At 45.8% G+C, this 14612-nt stretch overlaps 1 protein-coding gene across 2 annotated transcripts in view; it reads left to right on the top strand.

Moving 5' to 3' along the window:
- The window catches only part of LOC135818237 (macrophage-expressed gene 1 protein-like), a 21304-nt gene extending 10391 nt beyond the window's left edge, over positions 1-10913 (top strand). For both annotated transcript variants that reach the window (XM_065331596.1, XM_065331595.1), the window contains 7 exons: positions 123-264; positions 2158-2297; positions 5584-5830; positions 7575-7654; positions 8171-8443; positions 9463-9512; positions 10439-10913. In XM_065331596.1, coding sequence (XP_065187668.1) covers positions 123-264; positions 2158-2297; positions 5584-5830; positions 7575-7654; positions 8171-8443; positions 9463-9512; positions 10439-10676 — 1170 coding nt within the window. In that variant the 3' untranslated portion in view covers positions 10677-10913. The remainder of the gene's footprint in view (positions 1-122; positions 265-2157; positions 2298-5583; positions 5831-7574; positions 7655-8170; positions 8444-9462; positions 9513-10438) is intronic.
- The last annotated feature ends 3699 nt before the right edge of the window (positions 10914-14612 follow it).

The raw sequence follows: 14612 nt of genomic DNA, 5'->3' as shown, positions 1-14612 counted from the left end.
AATGGAATAACATGATGAGTAACAAGACGATGTATCAAATAATCTTTTACCATCCACCACCGCTAGAAGATTGTCCTTCGTCTGATCATTAACTTTCTCGTTGGTTTGCACTTTCACGGCAGGCAAACAGCGGAGATCGCTCCTTGTGCAACCCTGTGCCACACAACTATACGTTTGGCGGTATTTATCAGACTTGCACGGTGCAGAACGGCGAGGACAAGGAAGACTTCTGCAAGCCTTTGACCCAGAAGAACCCAAGCACCGGTACGTGATTTGCTGCACAAATGCATGCAGTCCAGGAACTGATCATCAGCTTCTTGGCTGCACAAATGAGCCTTATGGCACCATAGGTATATGCCATGGCTGGGTATCGCCCTCATCTCTGTGGTTGCTCTCCATATAAGGGTTGCTTGCAAATCCAATGCAGGGGAGGTAATTTAGGGTTTGGGGTGGAACGGTCATCAATTCGAGGTACTATAGTCATGTACTTGTTGGGACCGGGGGTGGCTCCGCTGAAAACATATTTCGAAATCTGGGGCCCAAATCATTGCTTTTGATTATTGACCCACGGGGTCCCTGTGGCAAAATGTGTTACAGTAGAATACTTAAGTGACCGTTTTGTGTCCGACGCCCCTCCAGTATCGGATTGAGTTGATGATAACACAATGAATGGAGTGAGTTGTGCAATCAGTACAAGCAGCAAAAGAAGAAAAAAATTACAAGTCAGATTGCACCGAATAAATCTTTGGTTTCGAGCAACGTGGCCAGAAAAATACCGGTCGGTCGGTCGGCTTTCTTTTTCCCCGGATATATTTTATGCATGCCAGATCTAATATGCACATCTGTACAGTACACAGCCCAGATACAAAATGTGTGGTCGATATTATTATAGAAGCAGGCATACAATGCTATGTACAGGTCATGTGCATAGCATTCTCAATCAAGAAGACAACAGCTCGATCACGACAACCAAACCGCCGGGAACAGCCAAACTGGTCATACTCAGACACCGAGAAAAGCACAGCTCCTAGATGTTGCGCATTAACACATCATCCAGCAATCGTCACAGGCCAGGAACTACTGCTTCCTGTTGCTCCAACGTAAACAAAAAGAACGGCCCGCGTCCGAACTCCAAATGAAGTCCAACTTTTTCACTCTTGTCAGGACCGTTGCGGCTTGACCCAGTTTCCGTGGAGGAAGCAAACACTGCTTCGAAGCAGTGACACCTTCTGGACAAAGAGTTTCTAACACTCCTCCATGACTCTAACAATGCGGCTGTTAACGACGGTCCGGCCGCCATCAACTATAGTGACGGAAACTGAACGCAGATTTGCGCCACTAAAGTTTCTAAACTAAACATAATCAGTGTCAAAAATGTTACACTTGACAACTACAACCAACCTGCAACAAATCCGACTCGAAACAAGGGACCGAAATGTCTAGCCAGCGCCAGGAAGGAAGAGCATTGGCTTTCGCCTGAAACATCGCAAACTGCATGCACGTACATAGTATATTGGTAGTACACTGTACATGTGTATAATGCGCATAAAAACATAATATTTCGATATGCATGAATGCATGCAACAAAAAAAGAAATCCGTCGGCGCTCAAAATATCGGTCAGCCGGTTACCCGAAACCAAGGACTTTTTCGGTGTGGTCTCATGCATATTCCCTATACGTTTTTGAGGCATCGGAAGGATTACTGGCAAATAAAATTAAATCCAACAAGGCAATAACTCCGTATTAATACGCACACTGCAGAGTAGAAACCTATCAGAACCTATCCAGTGTGAACAATGAGAGCTGAGAGTAATTATAACAACCAGAACAAAGCTGCTTGCACAGAACTGGTTAAGCGGTAAAGATGTGAATCAACTCCACTACACGCCAACGAGGTCAAACGAAAAACAATCATCAGTAGACTAAAACGACAATCTCTATTCTGCACCAGATAGTTAGCTGGAGCAGATTCATACACCCTACCAGTAATCCTTGTCCTTGGTGCAAGTGTGGGGAAGGAGATCAATGATGGTGCAACACTACAACTCACGCTTGGATATGTCGTACTCTGCTGCGTCTAAACGGATACTTCTTTTTGAAGAACGTTCATCAAATTTGCTCCTTTTCTCGTTTTGTTGCCGTGCTCTCAACTGAAGGTGACTTCCAATGTCCGCCAATGTATGAACCGGTTCTGCTTCACACGGGAGTTCACACAACATACTGGCAGCAACCTGGCTGCAGGCCTGTTAAATACACATATTACACAGTGTTTGGTCCTATAACAAGAGAACTAAAGGTAAGAACTGGCTGTTTTCTACTTGTGTGCAGTGAAGTATTATCATACCTTGACTTGAAGATATTGCACATCGTATCCAATCCGTTGTTTGCCTATTTGAATGCATTTCATCTAGCATCAGAAGGAGGGACGAGGCCGTCACAGCCGGGGCCGGGGGTGGCTGGGGCGGCTGAGGCCGCCCCACTTTTCAGCCGTTATTATTTTTTTTGGAGCACATTGCAACAAAAATCGATGATCGCAGCTCAGCGCAAACGTGACAAATCCTTTTCCCCGATCGTGGTTTTTTGCAGAAACAAAACAGTCTTTCATTGCAGTTACACTGAAATGGCACCAAATGCCTGGAAATGCTTGCAATTGGCTTCAATTTTTTGACATTTTTCCGGGGGGAGGGTAATGTTTGTCCCCGATTGTAGCATCTTCAAGGTTTGTTGCAGGATCAAAAAGTCTTTCATTTTAGTTACACTGAAATGGCACCAAATACCCGAAAATGTTTGCAATTGACTTCAATTTTTGAATTTTTTCCCGGGGGACGACCCCGCACCCCCTTCCATGGCCGCCCCACCTCAAAAGTCGGTGCGACGGGCCTGACTGGGAGTGTTGGATTACTCAGCATATCCATAGTTGGTCCGGTTCATCGAAATTGTCGCTTATCTATCGCCACCAAGAACAGGAGATTTTTTTACGACTGTGAGAAATTCCCAATAGGCATAGGGAAGAAGCATGATACATGAATACTCTACGCCACCAGAAGAATAATTCAGCAATCGAATCTGATGAACAGTTTCCTCTGAGACAAGAGTGCGATAATACTCATAAAAGGACACACTTCAGGCTCTTTCCGAACATCTTCATAGTGTTCCTTGTCTTTGGCCTGTATTTCACCTGATGAGAAGGCTTGAAAGAATACTTGTGAAACCAAAAACTTTCAAGATGTTTGTAAAGAGCCTGAAGTGTGTCCTTTTTATGAATCTGATGAAGCGAGTCGAAGAAAGGAAGCAAGGCCAAGGTTAAAAAATAATTATGTACAAAAGAAAACAGCGATATCGCGATGGAGCGCGTTCTTGCGCTCACGCTTTCACAGGTCCTGAGTTTATCCGACTCCGTATCACTCGAGCTGCTGTCACTTAAGCTGACATTCGCTGGTGTGTTTAGCTGCTGGCGTAGAGTATCTCTTGCCTTCTTCACCTGGGGCATGGCAGCAATGGGAAAGGAACAGTTGTGGCTGTCACTTCGGCGCTTGGAGGAAGATGGGCAGCGGCAGCGTGACCTGTGTGTCACAACCGTGTGTTTCAAAAATGCCTTTGAATGAGGCACACAGCCCTCTCCAGAGAGCTGTGATACGCCCCACTGGATATGCTGACCAGCTTCAGAAGTGCCAGCGCCACGACGGAAAAACCAAAGCTTCTCTCGCATCGCATCGAAAACAACGTTCTTCTCCGGCATGACTGTGCCGTGACTGTCACACTCTCCAGGTCAGGACGTCGATTTCCCCTGCTACAGTTCCGGTCTTCGAGCTGCTGCATGCCCTTGGCTTTCGCTCACTTTCCCTGCAAAGTCGTACGAATCGCGATGCCACTCGCGCTAGTCGCGATGTTTTTTCTTACTTGTCTCCTTTGAGCTTGCCATCACAACCTCTCAAACGAAAGTGAGTAAGATATCGCGATCGGACTGGGTTTTAAGTGTCAAAAAGTGCTTGGAAGATAAGCGACAATTGCGATGAACCGGATCCAGTACAAAGGAACAGACACCTGAAAAAAACTCGGCAGGTGGAATGATTGACAGAAAAAATGCTCTTGTGTAGCATAATTAAGAAAATATTTCTGCTCGTGCCAAGTTTACCCCCCCCCCCCCAACAGGGAGATTCTCGCAAGGTTAATTAAGTTTCAAGACAGAATCGTGCTGAACCTTTGACAGAGTTGGTCATCACCACATCTGCCTTTGCTTGTGAAGCAGCTCCTTCTGGCAGAGTGGTACAGTCAGATCTCGTTTCTCCGGTCCTCTTTTGTCCGGATCCCTTGTCATCCGGAAGAAAATCATTGGTTACCGCTTTAAAGGGGCACTCCGGGAATTTTTTCCATGGTGTGTTCTCTTCATGGGGGCCTTATATGGCCCCCAAGGAATGGGGAATCGCGAAAACTAGACCCAAAAAGTCGATATATGAAGCCAGGGAGGGCCAAGGTTGTCTCCTCTTTTGATGGTTTTGATGACGTCACGTGTGATTAGTATTCAAATTCTCTGAATTTGAAGATGTCAGTTGTTTGAATTTTCTGGTGATGAAGAGCGATGTTTGGTCGACATTCCCAAGCTTCACAACTGCGGACATACTCTAAGGAACCTGAAGGACCCCCTGAGGTGCCCCTGGTAGAAGCGCAGCCTGATGAGGACCAGGAGATTGGAACGGACGACTTCACTGGTCCGAGTACGAGGATCCCGAAATTCTCTATACGCCGTGAGGCATATGGTCAGAACAGTTTTGTTTAGACAAGCTGACGCGAAGTCGGGGTGATGTGTAACGCATGTCAAAGGGCTGTCAATGCTTACAGCTGCAGCGCTCTCTCTACAGCGAAGGTAATCGACTGCCCTCTGCATCACCCCACATTTCTGGCACGAACACCAATCGTTATTAATTTTCGTGTCGACCAGTGAAGTTGTCCGCTCCAATTTCCTGGCCCTCATCAGGCTGCGCTTCTACCAGGGGCACCTCAGGAGGTCCTTCAGGTTCCTTAGAGTATGGTCGCAGTTGTGAAGCTCGGGAATGTCGACCAAACATTGTTCTTCATCACCAGAAAATTCAAACAACTAAGATCTTCAAATGCAGAGAAGTTGAATACTAATCACACGTGACGTCATCAAAACCATCAAAAGAGGAGACAAACTTGGCCCTCCCTGGCTTCATATATCGACTTTTTGGGGTCTAATTTTCGCGATTCCCCATTCCTTGGGGGCCATATAAGGCCCCCATGAAGAGAACACACCACCGAAAAAATTCCCGGAGTGCCCCTTTAAAGAGCATGCCATGCATACATACAGTATGTGCGTTCGATTATTCGGTTCCCTCGTCTATCCGGATATTTTTGTGGAAAAGGGACGTGTGCGGTTAAGTGAGGTCTACCTGTACCTTGATCATGCAGGAATCTTGGTGCTCTTCAACATGTTGGTGAATTACTGGCCATATCTGTTAGTGCTTTAGACTGCTTAGCAAGCACAGAACAACATACATTGGTGGTGTGTGAACACAGGGAGTGAGGAGCTCAGTGCGTTCTTCATGTCTGTTTGTGCTGTCCAGGTGTGCAGCAAATACGTGTACTCAGCCGATGCGGTCTACCAGACCTACTGGTGCGTGAGGCTGGACAAGGTGGCAGCCCGGTCCGGATACCTCTTCGGAGGAATCTACTCGGACAAGTACCCAAACCCTGTGACCGAGCTGTGGACGTGCCCGCAGTATTTCTACGCCTTAACAATGGGCAATGGGATGAAAGTGTGCATCAGCAATGACTACAAGAATGGTTATGACCATGCTCGTCCATTTGCAGGTATGTTGATCTACTCAGGGGCACCAACAAGAAGAATAAGAGGGTACTAGTAGGGAAAGGGTTGTTCCCCGAGTTTCATGCACTAAGCGATCATCAGACACCTGTTGTTTTGGGAAATTGTGCCCAAATAGCCCATATTCTATTGCTCTACTGGCACGGCTTTGCCCGCTCCTGCCCCACCGGTTCTGGCACCCCTAAATATTGCTGTAGGACTTCACTTCTGAGAGCTGGTTTTGCACTAACGCCTGTTTCCTTTGTATACATGACATTAAAATCCTTCGGATTTGCTCTGCCTCATCGGGTCCTCATTCTTAGCATACGCGGGGGAAGCCTGACTCTCCTAGGGGCTAAAGATCAGGGAGAAATGACGCAAACATTGACAAGGGAAATGGCAAGATACGCATGTGTGTGTGTGTGTGTGTGTGTGTGTGTGTGTGTGTGTGTGTGTGTGTGTGTGTGTGTGTGTGTGTGTGTGTGTGTGTGTGTGTGCGTGTGTCCCATATGGTGCAGTGGTATGTGCAGCGATTTCCAATCGATAGGTTGCGGGTTCAATTCCCGACGATTATGGTCATACACACACACACACACACACACACACACACACACACACACACACACACACACACACGTCTTTCTTCTCTTCCTCACACTCTTCCTGCCCTTTCTTTTATTCCCCTCGGTGGTTACCAACAGCCAGTGCATTCTGGAGTATGTGGTGTGATGTGTGTGGGTGGGAAAAATTGAAAAAGACCAAAAAGTGGGGATTCACTGGCCAGAAAAAAGCCACTCCATACCTGTGTGGTGTAGACCAGGCTGATTCGTGGCAGTCAATTCTTCAGCCTTGCAAGCTGTTATGGTACAATCCAAGCACAGGTTGCTATGGCATCTGCCGTGGCATCGTTACCATCGCCACTGGCGATGGTCGTCAAAATGTGTGTGTGTGTGTGTGTGTGTGTGTGTGTGTGTGTGTGTGTGTGTGTGTGTGTATGAGTATGTGTGTGCGAGGGCGATCTGGCATACCCGAAGCTGCCTTAACCATGCGGCAATTTGCTTTGACGTACTGCCTAACATACAGGTCACCGGTGATGCTCAAAAGAACCAGGCGAATTATTGTGCTCGTTCTGCGTCTTTTGGTGGCATAAAGATGCAGACCACACTCAGCTTACGCGGTGTGTGCTGTGCATGTATTATAGTCGGAGCTAGTACATCTGCTGTCGCCGTGCGACTTCCCTGATCTAATAATACTCATGCCAGTTGCACTACAAACAATCCACTCATGACATCTTGCTCTAAAAGGCGAGCTGCCTGCAAACTTGGATTCACACAAGAGCCATAAGAACACGAGGTCAATCTTGGTGATCATAAAAAGGAGAGAGGCTGATTAGGAACGCGCATGCCTAATTTATACGGGTCAAGATCGCGCATGCCTAATATGCGCGCGCACCATACTGCGCATGCCTATAGCCATTCAGAATATGGAAGGAGCGCGGCAAGGTCAGAAAAAGTAGGCTCTAGCACTACAAATCTATGACTAAGTGATAATTATGGAAATTACGATCGCGTTCGCGACATCTGCAGCGCGATGTTAAAGAACAAATTAGTGTATAGGACCGTGCACGTCGTATGGTGCTTTCTGGTTGGTGCTTGTCAGGTCTCCAAAGGCTTACTTGAGAAACACCACAAGGAATTCAATAGTGCATCATCCACACCTCTATGCTATTGTGTGTCTGTTTCGACATCACAGGTTTTTACAGCTGCACAACCGGCAATCCGCTTTCTTTGGCCAACGCTAAGCCGACGACGGCACCCATGCGGCTTTCTGAGGTATGTTACAATTTTGGTTCTTTCCCCAGGTTTGGTTGTGTAGTGGAAAAGGATTAGTGACGGAGAGAGTTCGTCAAAAGTGGTTGTGAACAATAATCTAAGGGTAGTTATTCAGGACGCGGCATATGTACGCTATTCCTTGGTTGAATATTTGGAATGAACAAGAAGCATTGTTCTTTCGAATGACGAACATCTGTGGGAGCGTGTTTTTGTGTGTTTTCTATTTCATTTATTTTGAATGTTATGTTGGTTTCATGGTAATAACATGAAAGGTTGTGCAAGCGTTGAAAAGCGCTTGCACAGTTTGAATCGGTCTCTCTTTGTCTTGCATCGCAGTCCACTTGATACAATCACGTCCTTATGTTGCCCTAGCACCTGCCCTGAAGTGAAGACAGACCAATAGACACTCAGGCAGTTGTTGACTACAGCTCAGGCAGTTTGGATGATTATTGCCACCCACTGGATCGCCATTTGCTTCTAAGCAATGGAGAATTTGTTGTAATGTTTTGAACCCAGACTGGATTCGATGCGCTGACTGGAGAGAGCAGTTGGCCTAAGGAATGCCCGTCCGGATATTCTATGAAATTGGCGGGCATTGATGATGGCTGCCAGATCAACTACTGCTCGAAAAGCATAGCATACCCTGACGCAGTCCGACCCCAACTCTACAGACCTCCATATAGCAGGACTTACCCACCACCTGGAAATCACACCATCTATGTGACGGAAATCACTGGACCAGGTGGAGAGATGTGGCGTAAGAATCTTACAACGGAAGTTTGGAGCAAGGTGAGGCCGATCTTTTGATTCATTTTTCAGTTAATTTTTACTGTTGTTTTGGCTCACTAGACTTCTTGTATTCTTTGATTTCAATTCGCTCAGGGCACAGGCAATACTGCCTTCTCACCGGAGAGAGGATTCTACGATTCCTACCAAAAACGAGAAATCTGCGATATGAATATGTATGAGAAAGTTATGAGAAAAATGAATAATGATGATGTCAAAGTATGATAGTTTAGTTGTTATGCGAGATTTCCCTGACGATTACAGATAAAGCTTTTCTGGAGGCAAATGTCCAGAAAGGATGCGAGAACAAAATACAGCGTTCCTGAAGGCTTCATTGCAACATGTTCGGCCAGTCACTTTGAGCACTGCTGACAAAACCTAACAAGGTCGATTCACCTATCTGTGCAGAGATTGAGTAGTTACACAACAAACAAGTAACTGAGTCTAATTTTCTGGGATTGACTTCCCCCACCATTCGTTGCAGCAATTGGACAAATTATATCTCCCCATCCCTACTAAAATGAATCCACTACCTCAACTCCTTACAGCGTTGGATACATTCCCGTGTGAGCAGAGAATGAAAACTGCAAACAGTAAAAAAAGTACGCAACCCTGCATTCAAAGAATACACCGTCAAACCAGAATCCTAACAAATTATCAAAGGACTATGTGGTACTAATAAGTGGCCATCCGGAATTATCGATAATTTTCACAAAACGAAAAAGGTTCAGCTATGACCCTCCCCCACCCACCCACCCTCATGAACGAAAAATAGATTGACTCGCCAGCTGGAATGGACTGATGTTTCAGCGATCAATATTTTTCATAACGAAATTTTCTCTTCGTGAAAAAGATCGATAACTGCGGATGGCAACTAAGTACATGCACGTGCTTAGGCTCAAAACAAAGCCGATGGTAGTTGAACCAAATTGACAGTCTGCCAATTGGGATTCATGGTGTATACAAAGCATACACTGTGACAACAGAAGTGTTCTATCGTTTGTCATTTCTTGCCTGTGCAGGTTATTTTGGGTGCACAGCCATTGGGCTATGGTGATCAAGCTGAAGGCAGGTAGGCAGACGATTTGATTTTTCTTGTGAATTCCAGAGTGCTTAAGGCTGCAGAAAACTTGCTGTTTTGGTCGATGACATTGTACGCTGCGAGGAATTTCTTTTGGATAGTGCCATCTCTTTCTCTCTTTCTCTCCCTCCCCCCCCCCTCTCTCTCTCTCCCTCTCAAAAAAGGTTACATCTGCACAGGGTTGTATAGCCCATGCGAATGTCAAGAAAAGGCACTGGCAAAAAATGTTGTTTATTCCAGCCATAACTAGGGCTGAAACAATTATACCGATAACTCGCATATCGATCGTTAAGAGTGCGATCGATAATCGTTAGTGTTCAAAACGAGTACTAACGATTTTTTATGCATGCACATCAGTGACAGTATTCTAGCCCTTGCACTCCATCCGATAGTGGAATATCAGTGCAATCATGTACTTTCAAGCGCAGTAAAATTGATTTGTGGCTTTGAAAGAGATTGGGAGAGAAGAAGTCTTTTCCGTTTATTTGTGGGAGAAGTTGGAGATGAGAGCAGCTGCCAGAGGGTGATGACATGATTCTTCGCTCAAGAAACAACATGAAATTCTCTACTTGAGTAGTTCATGCTGCATAAAACCAGCCAGATATCTACAGATGTCAACAGGTGCGGTGCCACAAATTTCTAGCATAGCAAAGGCATCATAGAATTTCTTTATAAACCGGTGTTCGATAGAGCCGACAAGAATCGATAAAACCAATATGTCGATCGTTAATGATATTGGTTGATCGTTAGGAGTTATTGAATGATCGTTTCAGCCCTAGCCATAACAGGATGGTTCTTGCTATCAATTAGTGGTGGTATGACCAATACACTAATGACCGTATCATCACTGTAGAGGTGAATACGTAATGATAATCACTGGCTGAATGGTGAATGCGTTTTTCTGTGATCGGTATCAGTGTATTGGACAGCACATCCAGCCACGGCAGAACGCTGGTCTACACCCTAGTGCCCGCTGCGGTGGTGGTCCTCGCCCTTGCCCTCGGTCTGGCAGCTCAGCACAAGCAGATCAAACACCTTGAAGTGCAGAAGACTCCAGAATCGCGTCGCCCCCAGGTCTCGCTCTCGGTGGGACCAAGTCCAAGAGCTAACATTAGCTTGAACAATGATCTGCTACCTTTGGCAGAGCAGTTTTAGTTACCCTACAGACCCGAGACAATCAAGCCATTGACTATTAGATTCTCTCTCTACAGCATAGTTGTTGCATCCAAAATGCGTAAAACTTCCAAGTTCGGTCATTCTTTTCATGTCTACTTTTTCAGTTCTCAATTCCTTAGTCGTAGTCTCTACTACGTAGAAGTTGAAAATTAGATCATGGGCGTAGGAACCGGTCCGGCAGGCCCGGCGGTCGCCGGACACATAATTTTCGTTCAACCTTGTTGATGGCTTGTCGACTCTTGTACAGGTACCATGTTTTACATCGACAATGCGGTGTATCATCAGCATGCATATTCCTATTTCTCATATTATTCTGTAGCATTAAAATATGGCCTTTTAGGCCCAATTTTCAAAAAATATCCCGGGGGAGGACCTCCGGACACCCTCTCACAATTTCGCTGCACCAATACTAAACTGCTTCCTGCGCCCCTGTAGATGACGTCATTATCTAACAATTCTGCTCTTCCTTCATTGTTACTTTTTGTGTGTGATCTTGGCTCCCATTTCTCAGAGCAGGATCGCGGTAATATTGTCTTTGCAAATTGTTGTGCATCATATGTGCATTGCCTCATGAGTGGCCTGATTGTTATTGATCAATTCTGGTACTTGTGATCACGGCCAGAGCACAAATAGAATCCTCAATATTACCGACGCTTCAGTTAGCCGTGCCTTCACTCATTTACAATTCACTGATGAAAATGTGTTCTAATGAATTGTATACAGCGGCTGAAACCATTGTGGGATTTCGCGGCTCAACCGACCGAGTCACAGCAGACAAGCGCTGGCGTGCATTTAATGAAGTGACCGAAATGTCCCTAAGGCATAATTATGTGTATTTGTAAATGATGAGTCCACAAAAGACGAAACAGTTCTGTCCGCAGATTGAATACTTTTAACATACCATAAAGTCGCGGATAAAAGCCGGGTTTGCATACAAGCGCATCGCGGATAAAAGCCGCCGGGTTTGCATACAAGCACATCGCGGATAAAAGCCGCCGGGTTTGCATACAAGCACATCGCGGATAGAAGCCTGAAAATCAAACGGGTCAAATGCATATAAGCCTGTCGCGCGTAGAAGCCTGGCTTCTATGCAAGCGCGGATCGGGTAGGTCAAGAGTGCATGCGCTATGTACAGTGCATAGTAAAACTGCCGCCATACCGGTAGTCAGTGGTAGATCTACGCGTGTCGCGCGTAGAAGCCTGGCTTCTATGCGAGCCCGGATCGGCCGATGTGCATACAAGCCTGGCAAAAATATCAGTGGTGCATATAAGCATGGTTTGCATACAAGCCTGGTTTGCATTGAAGCCTGATGCAGAAAGCGGCTTATGTGCTTATAAGCCCGGCTTTTATCCGCGACTTTACCGTATGTACAGTCCATTCATCAGAAACTGGCACCCTAACTTTTTGGTGTCTCCCTCACGTAGTTGTAGATATCGTGAAAACAACGGTGCATCCTGCATTATGTGAACCGTGCAATTACTCCTTGCCACATTCGGGGCCAGAAAAGTCCAAGAACAGGGAAAAAGAAATTCAGCCAGGTTTTACAAATTTAGGACAGGTATGCCATGGCAAAATGTGTGGAGAAGCAGATCCTAAACCCAGTTTTTTGAGATTTAAAGTGGGTTTTGATCCTCAATTCGGCCCAAATCCGATTTTCAAAAGCCAGCGGGACAGTTTTCGATGAATGGACTGTAGGTATGTACCGTATTTTACCGGTTGTAAGTCGACCCCGGTGATAGGTCGACCCCCGTATCCGGAGGTCTCATTTCGGCGTTTTAAAGTTTTCACCCAACGAAGCACTACCAACCACTCCCTGCTACTAACACCTCAACAAATCATGTAAACATTCCTTATTGGAGGGTATAACGTCCCAATCCTTGAAAAAGGCCAATAAACTGGCAAACATGTGTACACATGGTGCACTCATGCATGCAGGGCAAGTCATTTTTTGTAAGATTCTGATAGTTCCCGGCTATAAGTCGAATCCTGGTTGTAAGTCGACCCCCACCCTTTCTCCTTCTATTTTTAGTCGTAAAAGGTCGACTTACAACCGGAAAAATACGGTACTTCCTTTCCTTTTTTCTGAAGTAAAAAAAAGTAAATTATCGTGTCCGTTCCCGGAGGGAACTCACGACGGCCGCTAACACCCGATAAACCCTAAGTGAACTGAAGTGGTGGCATGTAATTTTGTCTTGAATTTGGGCATTACTTCAGTGCCAACGTTCGTGCCGAGTGCAAACTTTCGGTATGGAATATATTTTGGTCCCACCTTGCGCCGCATACAATATCATAAAGAGTGGTTTTGACCTGCAGCGCAAGTCTAACTGTTCTTCATTTACAGTCGTGTGCATGGGTGACTGTGCATGTGGGAGGAGGGGGTGGGGTGGGGGGGGGGGGGGTACATACCGTATTTTCGGAGTATAGTGCGCACCTTTGTATAACGCGCACCCCCAATCTTCATTGGGGTTGCGCACTTCAATCTTCATTGAAGTACATGCATTTCATATTCAGAGCATAGTGCGCACCTGCGATTTAGAGCCTAAAATAGCACATTTAAAGTGCGCACTATACTCCGGAAAATACGGTACATGTATTCAAGGCAGTAGATTTACAGGGCGAAGCTCAACATGGGACAGTCTAGGCCTTGACGGATTATGCTAGCATAATATTTCGCATAATTCGAGGCAAATTGCATACGAATCGCATAAAATTGGAATAATCCGCCTGTTCGCATCAAATTCCATACAGTTGTACATGTTCTACAAGTACAGGTAAAAGTTGATGCACCAGGAAGTCGTAGGTTTACGACTCCCTTGAGAACATGTCCAGTCCATTACAATCAGTGACGATCGTAGCTACATGTAGGTCGGACGGTGCGTTGACCTCGTTGAACTTTTGCTACTACAGTACAACGCCCTCTACAAAAACATTCCCCTGTTATTTTGCACAGAATCATCATATACATTAGCAGCATGTGTGAGCATAATGTGGCATAATAATTATGATAACTTTAAGCATAAAAATAGCATAATTCTGCAATTTTTTCAGCAATGCAAAAAGCATAATTTCACGAAAATATTAGCATAATCCGTCAAGGCCTAGAACAGTCTCACTAGAAGGAGGCAGGTTCATAGTCGGAGAACTTTTTCCTTTACCCATTACCTATCCATTTCATCATTATCGCTGTTGTAAACCACCAGTTCTCAATTGGGAAAGGCCTTCGCGCTTATGGCATTGTATTCGTTGAAATGTTGTATTTCGACTCCGCCGTACCGCTGATGTTGCTGCATGGCATACGCTATATGCGTTGTGTGCGTTTTGCTGTATACGCTGTTATGTCCAGTTTTATCTGCTTATGTTTTGCATGTACGCTGTTTTTGCATGCTATAAATAGCTGGTGTTATTAGTGTTCATTGTTAATTATCAGATGAAGTGAAATATACTGTGTAAAGGAAAACAGTTGTCCTCGTGCCGTGTGGTCGTACGATCCTGACAATTTAGAGAATCTTAGCAGGGTTCACAACATTTGGCGACCACGCCAGGATAGGAGCGAGCATGGCAGAGGAACTATGGAACAATTTGGAAGCCAGCTTTATCGACAATGGAGAGCGGTTAGGATTAGAAGGCGAGTTGTTGAAGGTACATGTGGAGCAGAGGCTCCAACAGTACGCGGAGCGTGAGGAGCGCAGTGCCAGACGGCGAGAGGAGGCGCTCCGCACCGAGTTTGCCAAAACACTAACGGAGATTAACGAGCGCATCGCCAATGCGCAGGAGGGTGAGGGTAAAGCCACGATGGGAGGTACAGAGGAATCTCCCAGTCACAGCGGTGGGCGTCTACCGGTGATGAAAATCCCCTCATATGATGGAACGCAGCCATTGGAGCGTTATCTTGACCTGTTCGAGGACATCTGTTC

Source organism: Sycon ciliatum, chromosome 5 (genome assembly GCF_964019385.1).
Source record: "Sycon ciliatum chromosome 5, ocSycCili1.1, whole genome shotgun sequence".
NCBI lineage: Eukaryota > Metazoa > Porifera > Calcarea > Leucosolenida > Sycettidae > Sycon > Sycon ciliatum.
The sequence above is the reverse complement of the archived record's forward strand: the minus strand, read 5'-3'. Positions and strand labels throughout refer to the sequence as shown.